Source organism: Bombus bifarius, unplaced genomic scaffold, assembly GCF_011952205.1.
Source record: "Bombus bifarius isolate JDL3187 unplaced genomic scaffold, Bbif_JDL3187 scf7180000007978, whole genome shotgun sequence".
Taxonomy (NCBI): Eukaryota; Metazoa; Arthropoda; class Insecta; order Hymenoptera; family Apidae; genus Bombus; species Bombus bifarius.
In genome coordinates, this window is record NW_022884363.1 from 887,434 (window position 1) to 907,368 (window position 19,935).

Genomic DNA, 19,935 nt, shown 5'->3' on the forward strand with positions numbered 1-19,935 from the left:
GATGGGCCACTCGAGTATCAACCGCTTGAGTAACGTATTCCCGGTTCCCATAAGAAAAATAAAAAAAAAAAAACGTGTTCGTCTAACGAATTTCAACGTGGTTACTCGCGCCCCTGCCTTTCTCTCTCGGCTTCGATTTCGGCTCATTGGAGAGTTGGGCGCGGAGAAAATAAACTGCTGCGCGGCACTCGGTGATCTCGTGATGCTGTTCGGTCCCGTGGCGCGTACACGCGAATCACGGCCACGGATGTTCGCGGCGTACAGAGAACATACTACCTGCCGATCGCGTGCATCGCGAGAATTAATCATCGAAAACGCAGCGGAATAATATTTTCGAGCCAAGAACATCCGCGCGTCGTTTTATTTTCATCGTGCGTCCACCTCGGTAAATGTATCGAGTCAGCACGTTGTCGAACGAAATTTTATCCGGCTAACAATTCGCCTCTTGTATTCTTCCTTCACCGATTGTGGTTGGATTTATTTCGCTTCCTTTTATTCTTCTCCTATTATTTCTTTTGCAATTGTAATTCGAAGCATGTTTCTTTTCTTTTTTAACTACATCTACTGGCGTTATTTTGAGAAAATCGTGCGATTGATTTATTAACGATAGGTATGTAATTATTTGGAATTTGTATCTTTTTTTTTTTATAAATAGAAAGATTTTTATTTTTCGAAATATGATTGGTTTGTTGAACAATTTTAGTCCGGTAATTATACCGATACAATATTACGATTTTCCAATGACGTTTAGTTTTACAATTGCACTGATATAGTTATGATGTGAAATGAATTAATAACAAGTTTTACTTACGCGCGTATTCACAGCAACTCGTGAAAGCTAATGAAGTTTGGTGAAGTTCGTTGATAAATCACAGTCAATGTAGAAACAATTAACGTGTATATATATTTTCATCGTAAGAGTGCAGCAACATACAGATTCAGTTTGTTGTTCGATGTACAGATACAAGGATTATCGACTCGTGATCGTAGAAACGGGTACAAAGGGAACATCGCAAAATCCGTTCGAGCCCTTTCCTTTAAAAAAGGCCGTGAAGACATGCAATCGTCGATTCGTTTTGCGCGACACCGATCGTACGCAAGCGATAGACAGATACAGTTGCTAAGTTTTTCCTGTATTATTTCACCGACCATGAAAAAATATTTCATTTTCTACGTACGTTCTTACCGTGTATCTTCAGCCTTAAAAGATGATATGTATTCTATGATTCGACGAGGCTCGTCGACACCCCAATCTCTTTCCAAACGCTACAACGATGAAGGCACGGCACCGTTTTCGTGATAATTTTCGGATTAAATAAACCCACGAATAAAAGGAAAATAAATAAAAAAAAGAATCGAATGGAAAGACCTAAGTGAAGAAAAACGAAGATGAAAATAAAGAAGGAAAAATCGGGGAATACATTGGAATGATTCGTGATGGACTGAATGAAAACGCGCGTGGCAGTTCGTTGAAAAATTATATTTTTTTTCCATTCTGGCACGATTCGTAAACACAACATAATTTATAAATTAACATACACAATCGTCGTCGGCAATAATTTACAGAAACCCTTGTGAGCGCTTTATTTTTATTCTATTTTTGTTCCTTTTGCTTTTGTCCAATCTCTTGTTCGTCGTTATACAAAACGTAAACAGAATGTCACGGAACCGTAAAAATCATCGCGGGAAGGACCGTTCTCGTCGTTCCTTGCCATTTACTTCTTTTGCGCAGAATGTGCAGAAGAGGAAATGACGCGGAAGGGCGGAGAAGAAGCCGGAATACGAACTTATAAATGCGACGGATGTTTGTAATTGAAACCGAGCGCTCTTCTTCACCTTGAAAAGAACGAGAATCGGACAGGATTTTTCGATGAAACGAGAAACAAGGGAAAAAGGGTAGGAAGAATGTAAGAATAGGACGAAAAATAGGAAGCTTGATTTGCGAATAGGATAACAAAATAAATAATAGAAGCATTAAACATGATTAATCACTTAACAACGTAACTAGGCATAATAATTAATAATAATTAATAATAATAATAATAATATAATAATAATAATTAATAATAATAATAATAATAATAGAAATAATTATAATCATACGAATGGCTAAATGAGTGTTAATAATTACAAGAACAGGTTGTCTGGCACGGCGATCGCTTAATTGCCTGCAGACACGACGAGCGTGTCGCATCTTTCTTATTCTTTTGTCTTTCTTTTACTATACAATTATGTCCCTTCTATATCGTTTCGTTTCAATCTACATATGTCTCATCAAGCGAAAAAGGGCTCGTTGCGCGAGAGATTCTCTCAGGTTTAAGGCTGAATCGCGCGAAGGTCAGATATCGAATCGGAAGTTTCGATACAACGAAAATTTAATAGATCGGACAACCATTTCGTTCCAATTTATGTCATCCAAATTTATCCTTGTGATTTCATATCGAAAAAAAAAGAAAAGGAAAGAAAGTAATTATGCAAAAAAAGGACAAAAATATCATTAAAAAAAGAAAAGTAGAAAATAAAAAATAACAAAAACAAACTGCACAATTTCTCACGATATGAAAATATAAGTTTCTGAATTTACAAAACGTAATTTCAATGTTTCGAAATACGAACAATCTCCGCGAAGAAAACGTCGAGGCCCATCAAACGAAACCTTCCGCCTCGAGGTCTCTCCCTCGTGTATCCTTCTCTTGTCACTCCGACAAGCCGCCTTCCGAGTAATCGTCCGATCGACAGAGGCAAGTTAAAATGGCAAGCAGAGAGCGACAGTTTCCCCTTAACGGCTAATTACACGTTCCGTTCCTTCTCGAAACGCTTAAAACGGTAGACTAATTAGAAAAAACATCGGTATACAAAAATACAGCTATACGTACCTGCGCGTGCGCGCGTCTTTCAACTACGCGCACCTTACCACCGTGTATTTCCTGAACAACGCGTCTATGGATGTACAATATTGTATTCTGTCTCTGTGTCTATGAGCGTGTATATGCAATATCATGTGTGGTCGCGTGTGTTAATACGGATGAGCATCGTGCGTGTTTACACAGGGCGTGACTCGCGATATTCGTCACTGCCCGTTTTACCGTGGTCACGAACGGGAGACACACTGGACAGCGGCCGAGTTATGGCAAGGAAAAAGGCGAAACGGTCGAGGTTGAGCAAGGTTGAAGTATATAGCTGACACCGCGTGTAGTCTCCGATGAAACGTCATACGCGAAGACACTGTGTCGTCGACGCTTTTTCGACACATCTCTATCACATTTGATATTCGCGACAAGATTAATTATGACTCGCTTTGCGATTTTAATTCTAATTAATTCCGATTGCCGCGTATTTCTTTTCAATTTTAATAGAATTTTTCTATTTTCTGAAATTGTAACAAGCTTTCACTTAAAGCGTCTGTCGACAAAGTGTTCGATAGTCGAGTACACGTTTGTCATCTTTCTCGCGATCGCGAGAACGCGATCCGCCAGTCGAACCAGTGAGTATTTTTTTCGAGGAATCGTCCGCGCCGCAAAATCCCGAACGGTCGAATTCAGACCGCGCTTCGACGAAATACACTAGTTAATGAATTGGTCACCGTGGACCGGAAACGCGAAATGGTCGAAGGCGTTTCGTCCACCTGCTTCGCGAGAGAGCGCCACTTTGGAAGAGAACTCCGACAGTGGACTAGTCCTTCCCTTAAACAGGAGAATATACCCTTTAAGTTCGATCTTGAATTTTTGCAAATTTCGATACTAAATGAATTTACAGTTAGATAACACGTAGCCCGCGCTCGGTGTTCCTTTTCCTTTACCTCTCTCGCGACCCTTTCGCAAAATTTCTTCGTATAAAAAAATAACTTCCTCTCTTTCTTACGCACGCTTTTCGCAACATTCTCACTCCGAACAGTTTACAATATGAGAATGATGTTAATAATAATAATAATAATAATAATATTAATATTAATATTAATATCCATAATAATAATAATAATAATAATAATAATAATAATAAAAATAATAATAATAAAACGCAATAATAATATTAACGTTACCCACTAATTAACGTTACATCTAAACGCTTTTATTATGCTTTAAGTTTCTTTCTTTCTGCAGGTACGGTTACGTTCGTTCTCTTTCTTTTAGTTTTTATTTCGTTTCCTTCGTTTTCCTTCGCACACGAAGAAAAATCGTCGCGTCTCGCGGTTCCATCTGCGTCCCTTCTCTCTTCTCGAGACTGAAATCTTCTCGAAAGGCAGCCTTCAAAAGTGCTCGACTGCCTTCCCTTTTCACGCTGCTTTCGCGAGTAACAAACGAATTTTCGATAAATATATAACACGACGCTGTCGACAGGAAGTTCACAATACCCAATAAAGCAACATGCGCACACTCACACACACACACACACACTCTCTCTCTCTCTCCTGTTTTAATAGTCGTTATAATAACTAACAGTGTTGTTTTCTCAACAACCAAACGATAGTCTCAATTGAGGATTTCGTTTTTGAGTAACAACGTTTGAGTTTCGGAAAGATCGTTGTTGACGAATAAATATTACTTTCACCAGCTTTCCTCGAAGCGTCGAATCTATTTTCACGTGTGTCGTACTTCTGAAAGAATCGTTACAAGCCATTTAGTTTTATTTTAAAACCATTTTATGAAAAAATAGTTTAAAATAACCGAGAGTTTAAATAATTAATTTATAGTCGAACCAAAAGGGAAACGAGCATGAAATGATTATGGTATCAGATTCAGAAAGAGACAAGTTTACCTTTACTATAAAGATAACGAACATCACCAACGATCTTTTTTTCAACGTACTCAACTCGACCGATATGTAACCATGTGAACGAGGCTTAACAACGGATCGACCGTGAAAATTTGGCACAAGTTTCTCCTCTTTTCGTCTCCTTTCTCGCGAAACAACGATACACTTCGATGGAAGATTGACATCGCGAAAAGATCGCGAGTATCTCGAACATACCGAAGTTTCTTGAACATACCGTCATGTTTCGAATTTCGAACCTTCGGAGCGCGGATATGCGTGAATTGCGCGTGCAATTCCCGCGGGAATGCTTTCAAATCGTTTCCGTTTCATGCGCAAAAATGTCGTCTGAGAGAGACTAACCATCGTTTAACAGTGATCGGTTGTTCGGAGAAATTCCGACGATGAACGATACTCTCGCGGATCAACAGAAAATAGGAAATAAATAAAAAAGTTTGCAATGTCGAAAAGAATCGATCTATTTTACGCGAATAGAAGAATCATTTGACAGTTTGTTAAATTTCCAGATACAAAACGAATATTTCACGCGAGATGACAGTCATTTTCGAAATGATCTCCGAACAGCCAAGTTTTCGATGAACAATAAAGGACTTCGGAAGATGAACGTCGCACGAGTTTCTAGGAGAAACAACGGGGAAGACGAATATCATATAATACTGTTAAAAAACGCGTAAAATTTCAAGACCGATAACGCTATGTATTTCGTTATACGATAACGACAAATTTTACGAAAACGACAAAATAACGAAAAATTTCCTTAATTCTAACCGAATCGTAGGGTCTGGTGAATCGTTGAGCCAATTCCACCCAGACGAATCGATCTTGCCTTCCGTCGTTGTCCTCTGCGATCCTCGTGTCTTGTCATCGTCTCTGTCGAGACCTCGCAACTTCGGCGCCGAAACCGTTCGTCGAAGCTGATCGAAGCTCACCTTCTCGAAATCCGTTTGGAGTCACGGGCGAGAAACGCGGCGGTCATCCACCTGGCCGTCGTCATTCGGCCTTGATCGTTGCCGAAGGGGAGGCTAGCTCCTGCGCAAACGTGGGGCTATCTTCGCCAGCAAGAAGGCCAGGTTCGCTCTTAGGCGTCTGAACGTCGGGAAATCTGGCGTGGGTCCTCAAGTGCCTGGTGATCATGTCTCTGCGACAGGCGGCGTACGCGCACTGCGGACACTTGTATGGTTTCTCGCCTGTGTGCGTTCTCTGATGGGTACTCAGGTGATCCGACCTGCTGAATACCTGGCCGCAAACCTTGCACGTGTACGGTTTGACGCCCGTGTGCAGTCTCATGTGTCTGGTGAGCATGTCCGACCTGGCAAAACTCCTCTTGCATACGTCGCAGAGGTACGCCTTCGCTGACGCGTCCTGAGGACCCTGTCTGCGATGCCTCGAGGCCATGTGTTTGGCGAGACGATCGTGCAAGCTGAACATTTGCCCGCAGACCGGGCAAACGTACGCCACGTCCGCTCCGGGCGGCATCTCCTCCACCACGGGAGATACCTCGAGGTTGTACCTCACGGCGACGCTCTCCTTCGTCGTCGGCGACGCCACGTCGCCTTTTACTACTGGAACGCTCACCGAGCCCCTCGACACGATCCCCGGTGGGAGTAACTGGAGGGCCGGCGGTCTACCGGAAACTGCCGCCGCGGCCGACGCCATTAGACTCTTCATCGAAAGATCCAACGGCGACTCTTGAGGACTGGTCGTATCGCTCTCCAAGAAACCGCTCCTCAACGGATGGTTGAAGAAGACGGACGAGGTCGAGAGCGGAGGCTTCTGGTCCCATCCTGGCACCAGGTCCGAGTCCGAATGACTGCGTCCTCTGAAGATATCCGGCAGGTACTTGGTGTGCATGTAGTGCTCGAAACTGTACGACGATAGGGATCCCGGCGTCAACGGCGGCAGAGTGAGCGGAGTTAACGGAGTGAGCGGTGTGAGAGGAGTCAACGGGGATGTCGGCGAGGGTAGCACCATCGGAGGGGTGGTCGATTGGGAACACTGAACGCAGGTGCATCCCGCATATTTGGGCACCGGGGATCTCTGATGAGGCGGGTGAAGCTGATCGTACAGGTGATTGGCGTTGCTGTTTCTGTGATGATGCCTGTGCCGGTGACGATGATGATGCGAGTGATAGTGCGGATGATGAGGATGATGATTCTGCTGTTGTTGGTCGGTGCTGTTGGTTTCGTTCGCGTTCGACTCCTCCTCGGTAGACGTCACGGGCTCCTCGCTCTTCAGCCTCAGGGGTAGCAAACTGATTCCGGACGGTGGATCCGTGGCTGATCTCGAGGACGACCTGGGCGAACCGAACACGTCCTCTTCCTCTTCGGACGCTGGTACGCTTCCCTCGAACTTCAATACTTCACCCTCCGATGGCGAACTCCGATGTTGCAGAATGTCCAAGACCTGGTCGAGTCGTTTCCTTCTGCGGAGGTTCCGATGGTTCCGGTTCGCAGTCGCCGCTAGGGTGTTATTGTTGGTACAGGAGGGCGGTGGCGGCTTGGCCGGACCCGGGGGCGCGGCTGCAGCGTCCTCCACGGCGCTCTCGGCCATCGTCATCGAGGATGCGCGGCACCCGCCGCCTGGGCCCTTTATGCCGCCTACTACACCCTCGGCTACCACCGTACTGCCTCCCACCTCGTCCTGAAACAACGAAAACCACGCCACTCTTACTTCTCTTTTCCTTCCCTGTAATCTCGGATATTGTTAAATTACAGCCTCCGCGGCGCGCTCATTTCCGATTGCTTATGAGATCGCTCTCGACACCGCGTAATTTCGTGAATCATCCTTTTAGTGCCGGACGCGAACGCGGATCTCCGGCATGCACGCGCTACGCTTACGCGACCTTATCTCGCGGTTATCCGCCCGACGATTCGCCATTACGCGCGTTCAAAGGATCCGCGTCATTAGTCCAGAGTCTCGGACAAGACGGAGAGCAACTTCGCCTTTTACGCCTGTAGTTTCTTGCTTACCGAATGGATGCGACGAACCAGGGACGCGACAAGGGAACAGCAGGACAGTTGAGCTTTCGATCGGCCAACAGGTCGATATCGACCTATGTAACGAAAAACAGAACGCGACGTCCACCGTTCGCGAAAACTCGCGTCGCGGTCGCAATAAATCACGATTAATGCGTCCGCGCTTTTTTTCCGCCGACACGGTACAGGTTGACCGCCCGTCATTGAGCTTCGTGTAGCCATTAAATAAAAGGTGAGACGATCGCGCGATCGATCGATTTCGCTTACCGAGATGGCATCGATGGCACGAATCGAGCGTGGCTGCGCGATCGAATAGACGTTACGCCGCACGTGTCGCTGTGAACGATGACGTTCGATTTCTCGCCTCGAACGACTTTTCGCATATTCATTAAAATTGGAAGACACCGTTGAAAGGGGAACTCGTCGATCGCCAGATCGTTCAAGCGTAGTTGGCTAAGTCGATCGAAACTTGTCGAAGGATAAGAATTCGTGTAATTAGACCCTCTTACACGATAACTTAGCAACAAATAATATTAGTCGATTTATAAGTTGCAGATTATAGGTTATGGGCTTGGATTTTTACAATTTTACAATCTTATGTCGAGTCAGGTAACCAGATTTATTTGTTTTTATTCATTTCTAACTTTCCTGATAATAATTTAATAATTCAATGGTGCAAAACCTAGACTTCGTATAGGTTGTATAACTATCGGTTCAAATAATAGAAATTATGTCTCATACGTGGATTCGATATATAAAAATTCACGTCTTCAAAAATATTAAAATTTCGTTCCGACGAATGGAAGATAATTAAAGATGAATGTGATTCCGACGAGTAAGCGAAAGTTCCCACGCCGCTTACAGTTCCTTCTGCGGTGTGTTTATTTTAATGGAACCATGCACGGACCAGAGGACTCGTCTTGTTCGATGCGACAACGGCACTTTGTCATAAAACCACGTGCAAGTCGAGAGGTGTATCCAGCGGACTATTTGAAATTTAAATGGCGCGCGAGAGAGACAGACGCTGCGAGCGCATGAATCAACGTGTACAAACGACGAATCGAGCTGAACCCCCCGTTTTTCGGTGTAGGCGACTTTCCGTTTCTGACTGGAGAGAAGTTACAGGGGACCCGTCCAGGGACGCCATAAAACTTGTAATATCGCCTGCCGCGCGTCCACTGCAACCCGCCTATGGCGAAATAATTGATCACCACGAAATCATTGTGATCGTGATATCCAGGATGTTTATCGGCTATTCTACGAAATTAGGTTCTCGGAAAGTCTAGCTATGAAATTAACGAACAATGAGAAAGATAAGTTTACGTACAATACACTGTCATTTGTCATCTCTGTCGTTTTTTCTATCACAGAAAAGAGAAACTACGTTATTCGTCAAAATAGTTACTTTCATATGCGCTAATCTCCTCTTAACGACTGTAAAGGACCATTCACAAAGTCTTTTTAAGCCTATACCGTTATCTGCAGAGTAAATAACTTTGAAACACGCACAGAAGCTACGTCAAAGAGGTTTTTCGCCTCACTGGATCGTCATTCTCGTAAAGCTAATATTTAGACATTGGATTTCGATCGACAAGAAATACCGCATAAGCGATCAAGTATTGTAATAAAAGAAATGATTCCTCCGCATATTTTGTATCTTCCATTCGTTGCATGTCGCATCGATACCCGAACGATACAGCAACCTACGTACAACAAGATTCCGGTGAAAAACTAGAGAAAACTCGTAACTCTATAGGTCGTAAGTAACCTCCCTCTTTACCATTCTTTCCATAAACTGAAACGGCTCGAGCCGCGTCGATTATCTAAATTACCTCCAATAAATTAAACAGGGAACGTGAATCGTTGAAATTTCCAATCTCGATTTATTGCGGCGATTATTCGTAAAATATATACCCGGCGACTAACGCGGATGAAACGTGCCGCCCTTTTACGACTCGCGTAACCTGAAGCATGCATCGGCGCGTGAAACCGACGCGTTTGACGTTGGTAGCGCGAAGAAGACGACGGGAATGACGATTTTCCAGCGCAATTAGTCGCATCGGTGGAATAGAAATTCGCGTTCCCGGAAGGCGAGGCCGCGACACAGATGTCCCGGCGAAGACTTTCCAGCGATTCCAGCCTATCACATTCCAGCGCGTACACGCGCGCAGTTACCGCGCAGCTCTTTCAATTCGATTTGAACCACGCGTGCTCCTCTCGCCGCGGCACGAATCCTTTCATGGCGAAGGCGTGCGAATGCCTCGCAGAGTATTAAGCGCGCGGAAAATCAACTCCGCGGAAACTTGCGGCAATGCCCGCTTCAATTACGCAGAAATACTCGACGGCCAACGCTTGCGACACGCGGTGAGGCCGAATGGCCTTCAACTTTACGCCTCCGCGAGGCTTCTTGAATTTCTTTCCGGTAGAAGGATTGAGTGACGAATGGGTGACGTTCGTGAGATCGTGAGATTAATTCGAGTGTGAAAATTGAGGTTGGAAGTTTGGTACAGAATTTCAACGAAGGTATGTGGGTGCAGACGCGGTTCGTTAAGACCGGAATTATCAAATCTGTCGAAATTACCGGTTTCGGATTTTTAGTTCTTGCGATTGATTAAAATGTAATTTGTATATATTTATTGGGTTCCGTATGATCGCTTTAGTCATATAGTTATTTGGGTATGATGTATTCGTGGTAATATATCATTCGCGGCAAATTAGCTAGTAGATTATTTATGAGAAGTAGTTGCAAGCGGTAAGAAGTTCTAAAAATAATATTGACCGACTGCTTTTATATAGAATAGGAATATTAGAGATCGGTAGCTGTAACGTTTAAAAGTATTTTCTAATTTAATTGTTCTTTAAAGTATCCCTTAAACGCTGTTCGAAAAGAGTCGGCCTTTCTTCCTCCGACTACTATTCTCGTTAAAATTTGTCGAAAGAAAAGCACGAATTTAGCGGAAGTATCGAACGAACGAATTAAACAAACACGATCAACCTCTAATTCCTAAAAGGAATCGTCTCGACTAAATCATCTTACATCGGTATATCACAAACAGTCTGCTTGTAATACAATCGTAAACTGCAGTTTAAGAAGATGAATCACACCCGTCCTATTAATAACATACAAACAACCTTGCTCCATAAGACTACATTGTAGCGTAATATACTTTTATCTTTGGCATCCGACCACTCAAGTTCATCGGTCAGATATACGCGCTGGCCGATGCACGCCGTAATCCCTATCGACGCGATCTCCCTTTATACAGAGAATCGAGCATCGATGCACTTCCATTTTCCATTTCACAGGAAGATATCCGCGATATTCGGTATCGGGCATCGAAAGATCGACGGCGGATAACGAGTCTCACGGCGGTCTTCGGCGTGCCTGTTCTTCCTACCGTGATGATCGTCTTGTTGTTTCCCTGGATCCTCCTTTTTCCCTTCGCTTCGGCCGAGTACGGTCGGTAGAATCTCGCTGAGAGAAAGGGCCCCGATGATCGGTCGTAAAACGTAAAGGGGACTCGTAAACGGAGTGAAAAGATGTCAGAACGTAAAAGCCGAGAACAGGTCCCCGACGAGGAGGTGTGGGCGTGCGTGGCTGCCATCCACTCTTCCCCTTTCCGTTTCTTCGTCTTCTATTTCTTCCTATTTCCTCCTGCTTGCTGCTTCTTCGTTTTTCTTCTTATTCCTTTCCTCGTCTGCGTTTCTTTCGACTCTGCCCATCACGGGACACCGAAGGGTCCTGCTCCGCGTCCAACGATTATATTCCACGCTCGCGAAGCCTACTCGGCAGAGATCGACGCACGAAACGACAGAGAGTTTCGTGAAACTCGAGAGGTCTGCTCGCGCCACACGTCCACGCGCTTCCTTTCTCTCTCGCAGTATCCTGCCTCTCCGGTACCACATCGTCGAAGGGCATTTAGAATAACTTAATGGTCGGCCAATTTCGTTTTGAGGCTGATTCGACTGGACACGCGTCGGTGTTCGAAGAAATCACCACGGGCGTCGCTTTGCGTCACCGATTACGCAACGCGATCACCGCGTGTTACGTTAGAGAGAGGAGAAACTTAATCGGCTAGTTAGATTCCTTCGAGTGGCGCATTCGACGCACCTCCGGTGTCTTTGACAATGTATCTCTAAAGAGAATACAGCGTGTAATGGATCTCTAAATAGAAGCGAATACAGAGAATATTAAGGCAAGGGAGAAGGTAAATATCGGATAGGAAGAAGAAGGAGGAAGAGGAGGAGGAATGTTTGGGGACGATTTGAAGCGAAGTCGGTAAGCCGCGACGCAACTGCGTCACGAGAATTTGCAGGAGGCCCGGGAGAAGATCATGGGTGAAGAATTCCAGCAGGAATGCCCTCAGGGAGGCACCTGTAACCGCGGCTCGACGGGAGAAACAGAACAGGTTGAGACATGGGCGTGGGTGTAGCGCTTGATCTTTCTCTCCCGCTCGATCTGTCCATATACCGGGTGCTCCGCTGTTCCGACGATGGATACGAACAGCTTGCGAATCAATTCAAGCACACGATTATATAAAATGGATATATGAATTTTTCTTTCCTATTTCTGCAATTAAATATTTATATATTCGCGGTTTATATAATCGTGATTTCCTGGTCTTACGATGGTCTTTAATAATTAAGTGGTTCTTCGTTATAATAGCAAAATGTCAACATGTCACCAGACAGATAATGTCAAACTATCAAAAATAATTTCTATATACATCGGTCCGAGATGAAAGTTTCAAATCAACTTTCATATTGTATAAACTGAACTTTGAATATATCTTTATTAAATTATAGAATCGAACGAGGTATTTGTATATCGTTGGGTTAAGGTTAAAACACCAAGGACAATTATATTCATCGAAGAGGGAATTTTATAGGCAACCTTTTACTCAGCTGGTCGAGCGGTTCGAACAAGACGACGAGACACCTCGTCAAGCAAAACGAAAATCAAAGAAACTTGTTCCGGCGCCCGCATCGAGACACGTTTCTCCCACACCGCAAAGGGAACCCTTCCTATACAACCTGTTGTCGTACATCGTCAAATTAGCTGGAAACAGCTGTAACTTTCCCTTCCATTCTTAATTACCTTCACCGAAACTCACCGCACGATGTACAAGTCATACGTAATAAGTCGATAAATTCGTTCCCTCGCAAATGCTATTTTATTCGTATCGTATAAGAATCATTTTATTCGACAAACGTAAGAATAACCACAGACATCTGCTTCGTTATTCCGCAGTCGCTAGGTTAGAGTCTCTAGGGCTCTGCGTTTGATCGAAGAACGTAAACGAGAACAGTTCGAATCCATCCCTACGATCGTCCATCCACCGTTCCTCCTTCGGAAGGAAAGAGTGGCCTTAGGGCAGGCAAGCTGGGTTCGGTGGCGGTGGGACTCCGGCAAACTGCTACCAAAAAACCAGACGGGCTACCGAAGAGAAGCCAATCGTTCGTATCTACATAGGCCACGGGTAGAGAAACCCATCGTCGGATTTTGTGTTTCTTCGCGATCAACGTTCACAACCATTGCTCACGATCAATGGGAATTCAGCGAATCAAAGTAAAACAGAGAAAAAGAGCAACGTTAAAAGTCATGGAACTGGCAGCCAGTTAAGTCGCGCTGCACCACGTTCAATCTCGCTCTCGTTTCCAGGCTATCGATCGTCCGACTTCAGCTGTTCGTCCTCCGAGACGTCAAAGGGGAGTTCCGCTGCTCTATTTTCCGCCGCGAATACGCCCACGGACGCCGCGAAGAGAAAGTGCAGCACACGCGGAAGGGAGAAAAATCTATATGGAAGCAACAGGATCGCTCTTTGATCGTATTCCGCGCGCGTTTTCTCCTCTTTTATACCACCTCCTCTGCCTCCTGCTCGCTCTTCCTTTTTCCCTTCCTTTTCCCTTTCCACAGCGGATCATCCTCTTTCCCCGTGGACAGGGAAAGGGCAAAGAGAAAGAGCAAGATATACCTCGTCACGAATACGCTGCTGCTGTTGGTCGCGGCGTACGCGAAACTCGGTGTCGTGCGACAGATTTTATCGTTGCTGGAAAATTACGGGTTATCGGCGTGGTGATTAATAGCCCCCCTTCGTATATCGGACGGTAATTAAACGCGTGGTAATTTGTGCGCCGCGAAAGGGAACGCGCGCCGCTCGGTTGACAGGCCAACTAGGGTTGATTTAAGGAGCTATACGACGAACCTATCTCCTCTCCCTCCGTACGTACATCGTACACGCACGGCACTAACACATTCGCGGATTCAGTCTCGATCTACCTCCCAGTTTTCCTACCTTCCTGTACGCCTCCTATAAGACGCCAGGACATTTGATCGGCACAAAAGGGTTGCATCCAAGAAGCGTTCTCTCCTTCTTTTCCCGTACTATAACGCGTTTCGATCGTTAAGGACTCGAAAACTCTGTCGCGAGCTCGCGACAAGTACTTTGCTTGCTTTTTAATCGCGACTACCATCGGCCAATAAATAACGTCCGGCTCGTCGCCGTTCCCGGGAGATGCAAAAACCGACTATCATACTTAACGTCACCCGGGAATGGTTGTAAGCATTTTATAAGGCTCGTAGATCGCCAAGTACGCGCTCTTCTCCAGTGCCTCTTTTCGCGAACGATATATCCCCAAGCGAGGCCGCGAGAACACGAGGCTTCTTTTCCACGAAAACCTGTCTCTGGTCCTTTTTCTCCGACACCGGAACGACGACTTCCACGACGATCAACGACTTGATCCAGAAAATCCACGCACTGCACCGGTTGCGGTCTGCGTGAGCGCAAGAGGATGGTGTCTCTAAGTCGCTCGATGAGTTCTGCTTCGATTTTATGCGCGCGACACGTCGTCACGCCGCGGTAAGGTTATTAATTATCCTCATGCCCGCGCTTTGATCTCGCGGATAGCGAAATTAATTTATTCGCCCTGTAGCGACGATCGACTCGATGGGGTAACAGCGATTATCGAAGCGCTCGATCTCGAGTTCTGCCTCGTTTAACTCTTTCGCTGCGTACGACTTGAAGATAATGGATAGATGGCTTTGTTCGAAGTTGATACTTTACAAATCTTACTTTTATATCTTAGATTTATCGAAGTAGAAACAGATCACTGCGTTGATGTTCGCGATGAATTACGATGAAATATTCGTTACGAATTACGACTTGGATTTACCAAATTTCACCTTCGATTCTCCAAACTGAGGATCTTTGAATGCAAATTACACATACGTACGTATCGTTAGAACGTTTCCATATATCGTATCAGGCACTGCATCGACGATTCGTTTAATTGAGATATCGAAAGAATTTAAGAGGTTGGTCAAGAAAAATTTGTACGTTCGATTAAATGTTGTCCAAGTGAAAGCTGCGTGACGAGCACACGCAAAAATATAATACACTGAGATGTCTCGATAATTTACATTTCAATATTTTTTCTTATAAAAACGAGCTGCAACAATATGATTTCCAACGATTCATCTATGAATTCGATCCTCTATTGTCGCGGTAGCCACGATTACAAGTCGATATAGCACCGACCTCCTCTTGCGATCTAGTTAGCGCGATCCATCGATCCGATTGGCGTGTAATCGGTTGACCGGTGCCGTTCTAAAGGGACGCTGGGAATTCGCTGAATCACTCGAGCATCGGGACGACTCGATGATAACGGGCGATGCCCTTCGCCTCTGCCTGTTGACGCTCCAAATGACTAGCCGACGTTATCCGTCGCTTAATAAGACGTCAATTCTCCTCTGCTCCCTTTAGTGACGCGACAACTTCTCGTCGCTCTTCTCTTCGTCTTCTTGTTACCCTTCAGATTCGCGACGATTCACGTACGAAGTTGAATTTCTATGAAAACCGGTTGTATATGGAGCATTTTGAAGTTGCAAGTTAGCGATAACCACAAATATTCCTCGCGAATGGAGCGGAATTATCGACGAAGAAAGAGGATGAAAGGAATCGAAGATTTTTAACTTGCAACTCTTTGGATTAAGCGGCGATTACGATATTTTAAGTTAGATTTCTGTAAAATCGGTTGATTTTAATTGCTACGAACTGAAGTAATTTAAGATTATACTAATCGTTGCACGTTAGCTATTAAAGTCGAGGGGTATTTTTATCGACCATCGATCGAACCACATCGTTCGCGGTATCACGTTGAAATCGATGCGTTTAGAAGAGGAAGCGGCATATAGAAGCGTGTGTTCCAAACAATACGAGAACTTTCTTTTCTAAAACCAACCACGAGAAACGACCAATATCAAAGAACAATGTTTACGATACTTGCTCCTCTTCGAACAGTTCACTTTCCTCGCGCGCTTCGCTTTCTTTCGCGCTGGTTTAAAAATATTATAAAAGAACCTGGACTTTTTGCCGTCTTTTACGACTCTCTTTTATAGCTTGTTTAACTCGCGCTCTGCTTAAGAGCAGACGATAAAACATCGGCAAAACGAAAACTCGTCCATCTAATTTGAAAAGGAAAAAATACCGATCTTTATAATAAACGACTACGCCGCGCAGTTTCTAATTCTATTAAAACAAACTCGGGCCCATTCGAACGCATTACACGAAATAATTTTCCTGTAATCTCTCGAAAGCTGTTCGCGTTTCCCGGTATAGCGTTCGGGCCCCTTCTAAATCGATCCATTTACCCGATCCCGACTGTTATTAACTTATCTCCATTTCCGCTGCTCGTTTTCTTCCCCTTAACCTCTTCGAGTAACCGCTGGCTTGTGCGCGTGCACCGATCCTTCGCGCGTTAATATTTAACGCGTCATTTCGTTCGCCGCCATCGGCAAGATAGACGAGCCTGCGTAAACGCGTTCTTATTTAAATACCGACACGCTGAACCGCCACGTAATTATTTAACCGGCGCTCCCTGCCATTAGAGCGAACCATCGTACGAAGATGGAAGACGCGCGAACGTCAGCCATGCGGCGCCGCCATTTGAAAACCCGCGCGCTACTCTCCAAAGCGATCGTTATCGAACTCGGTGGAATCCCTTCGACGGTCGTTACGAACTGGGATTGACATCCGCAGCGCGCCACGCTGCTAACTACGCTCTCCTCTCCCTCCATCTCTCTCTCTCTCTCTTTGGTAATTAAACTCTCCCGCGATTTTCCCGTCAATTTTTTACGCTTCGCACCTTTCCAACCCTCCTCGCGTCTCCGCGTCGCCGACTTCGACGTCCGACTTCTCGCACGGGCAGCCGTGAAACCAGCGAACGATCATTAGCGATCCGCCACTCGACCGGAGAATCTAAAAAGGAGCCGGCGAGAAGCAGCAGCTGAGAGACCTCGCGTCCTTCGAACAGCCAACGATTCACCTGTACCGGCTGCGAGAACGTTTCATGCGGGTGGATTTCAGGTCTTCAGGCTTCAGCGAAGCCTTGGAATGTTCAAGCCCTCGGATTCTCCGGATCATATTCTCTGTTCTCCATGGGAATTGTATTGGTGAGAGATGGAAGTTCTCCTACGATGCGACGACCTCGTGCAAATTTCCCTCTTGTTACTTTTGATTTATCGTTCTTTCTCGCGTAGATACTTCTCGTCCTAGTAACAACGTATTGTGCTTTTGATTCCTCCTTGCTCTTTGTCGTTATTTCATCGAGAATCTCGCGGATAGGCTTCCCAATTACTCGAAATTCAGTTTATTCAATGAATTCTATCGTTGTTTGATGAACGTGATGTGTTTTCAATGATCGTTCACTTTCAGCGAAGACGTGTATCTTCGAAGGCTGTTGCTCACAAGCTTTTAGTTTCCGAGGAGTCCAAAAACGGCCGCGAGTGATGTATCCAGGCCACGAACGTGTCTTAGCATTTTAAACACTTCGTCGATGTTAATGCGTGACATAAGAAACAATCCCGTAAAAAGATAATCTACCATTGTCTGTCATCATTATTTAACATACGTCTCTCCTTCACTTTCAACCACATAAATCTAACAAAATAACGAACCTACGATTGCAACGTTTAACAGTATTGAATTAAAATAATTAACTCGAGGCTTCCAAGAACAATGTATCGCTCTGTACATTTGTAACGATCGAAAATTAACAGAAACATCAAGGAATGGAAATTAACGAAAGGAAAATAGATGTTAGAAGAAGCATCTCCTTTGTTAACCGAGCGCGGGGCCAGCGTGGTTCGCTGGTCGCAAACAAATAGCTGGTTCGTTTAACATTTGCTCCTGGTTGCCTATTTGCTCTCGATTCTTTGCGTCACGCCAAGCTAGAGGCATTCCACGAACTAATAACATTGACCGCGTAACAAGCAGCGTCGTTTGCAAGCGTTTACTTCGAGCAACGACGTTTGATAATGCGACCACGCTCGTAAAATCTTCTCCGCGTGCAGATAACGCCGGCTGTAATAACTGGAACGCGAAACCCTTGCTCTTCTGTCTCCGTCCCACCGGTTCGCGATGGAAATTCCTGAAGCCCGTCACTCCACGCGAAAACTTCGTATTTTATCGAGATCGTTGGAAAATCCTGCGTCGCGATTCGCAGACAAGGGAAAAGCTCTCATACGATGAGTAAGATATTTTTGCACGGGGTTATATTCGATGAAACATTTCTCGTGTATAATATTCCGTAACGCGGCTACCACTGGTAAAATATGAGATTCGACAGGTATCCTGGCAGTATTATCTCTAGTTGCAGCGAAACATTTTTACGAAGATATTTCTTTACGTCTGTTAAGAGCCACGCATCTTTGTGACCAATTTTTCGTTTCAACAAATGAGAAGATTTTTTATGCTTTGAGTGGAGTTCTGGTACGAGATTGAAACGTTGCGAATCAATAACTACTCTTGGAAGAAAATTTGGTTCCTCGACTTAAGTTTGTGATGGAAGTAAAAAAAAGTAACAAGGGATGTCGTAGGAATGGTCACAATTCTCTACATTATATCAAAATTTTGCATATTCTTCCTATTTATTTTATTTTAATTATGTATTTTAATTTACACGTCTATACCTACAAATTACGTAAGTGTAATTTTGTTACATATCGTGATATTGTTTCTGCGTATGGGTAATGTATTAATGTGGTAATAGTTGTATTTGATCGAGTGTCCCTTTTAAAAAATTGAAATTCCTGATTAACACTAGCACGCATATATAATGTACTAAAGTGTCCATAGCAAACTAATAAGTAGGTAATGTATAAAGTATAAAGTATACGATAAACTGACAAAATAAGACTTGGCGAGTTCCCTTACACACTGTAAAATTTTCCACAAATATCATCGTAGTGCAACGAACCAACTTCAGCCAGTAAAAAATCTCTTCGTAAACTAATCATTTTTCATGGGACGTTTGAAAGTGGTTGCCAGAATGCGGAGGATTTGTTGCGCAAAGGTGTCTTCGAGCCGCATTGGAAGAAGTATGGCACCGCAGTGCAGCAGAACTGCAGATTCGCGGGATACGGATGCACACCGTAACGCTTGTAACGACGACCTTAGCTTCTGCTGCATGCCAGTACCAGAAAACCAGAGGAAAATCGAGAAAAATCAAGAGAAAGCTAGTTAAAATCTTGATGGACGGGAGGGAATGGACCGAGGAAAGCGGCCGTACAGCCTGCAGCTACGTCGACGATGATAACTAAAAAGTGAAATAAGCTCGGCGTAACATGTCTACACGGTCGTGAAGTAAAAAACCTGTATCGACGTTCGATGTTCGACTTCGTTGAGAAGGAAGTGTCCATAAAGTATTCATAAAGCGTTCAACGATGCAGAGAAATGAAGTTTAACTCCGAAGTTTTTCTGTTGAATGATCTTCGCGAAGAACTGGAATGTCAGAGATTGATGCAAGTTTTCATCGTAAACGCGATGGTTTAAATTAATATATAACACGAAAAATATAATTACTACCGGTTTGTAATTACCGCTTGAATTGAAAGTTTGTATGCCATAAATTTCTATATTAAATACTAAATTTGTATATTTATCAACGTGTGCATCATTTATAAAATCGCACGAGAGATAGTAGATTAGCATAAAAACAATTTTTCTTTGCAAGATGTGAATCGATTTTCGTTGTTTCATGCCAGAGAAAGAAATTCATACATTCGATATTAGAGTAAGAATTTAATCGATTGTATTTCTCTAATCGATCCTGCTAGCTGGATTATTAGCTTTTTTATCGTATTTCGCTATACATGTACGACTGATCCTCCCCTTAATAATCCAAATTAGTT

General features: G+C 44.3%; 1 protein-coding gene across 3 annotated transcripts in view; it reads right to left on the reverse strand.

Moving 5' to 3' along the window:
- Positions 1-881: 881 nt before the first annotated feature.
- The window catches only part of LOC117204388 (chorion transcription factor Cf2), a 69,532-nt gene continuing 50,478 nt past the window's right edge, over positions 882-19,935 (reverse strand). Inside the window, exon 2 of one of the 3 annotated variants that reach the window (XM_033441732.1) lies at positions 882-7,410. In XM_033441732.1, the coding sequence (XP_033297623.1) occupies positions 5,761-7,410 (1,650 nt within the window). In that variant the 3' untranslated portion in view covers positions 882-5,760. The remainder of the gene's footprint in view (positions 7,411-19,935) is intronic. The other 2 variants (XR_004487076.1, XR_004487077.1) reach the window with 2 other exon arrangements.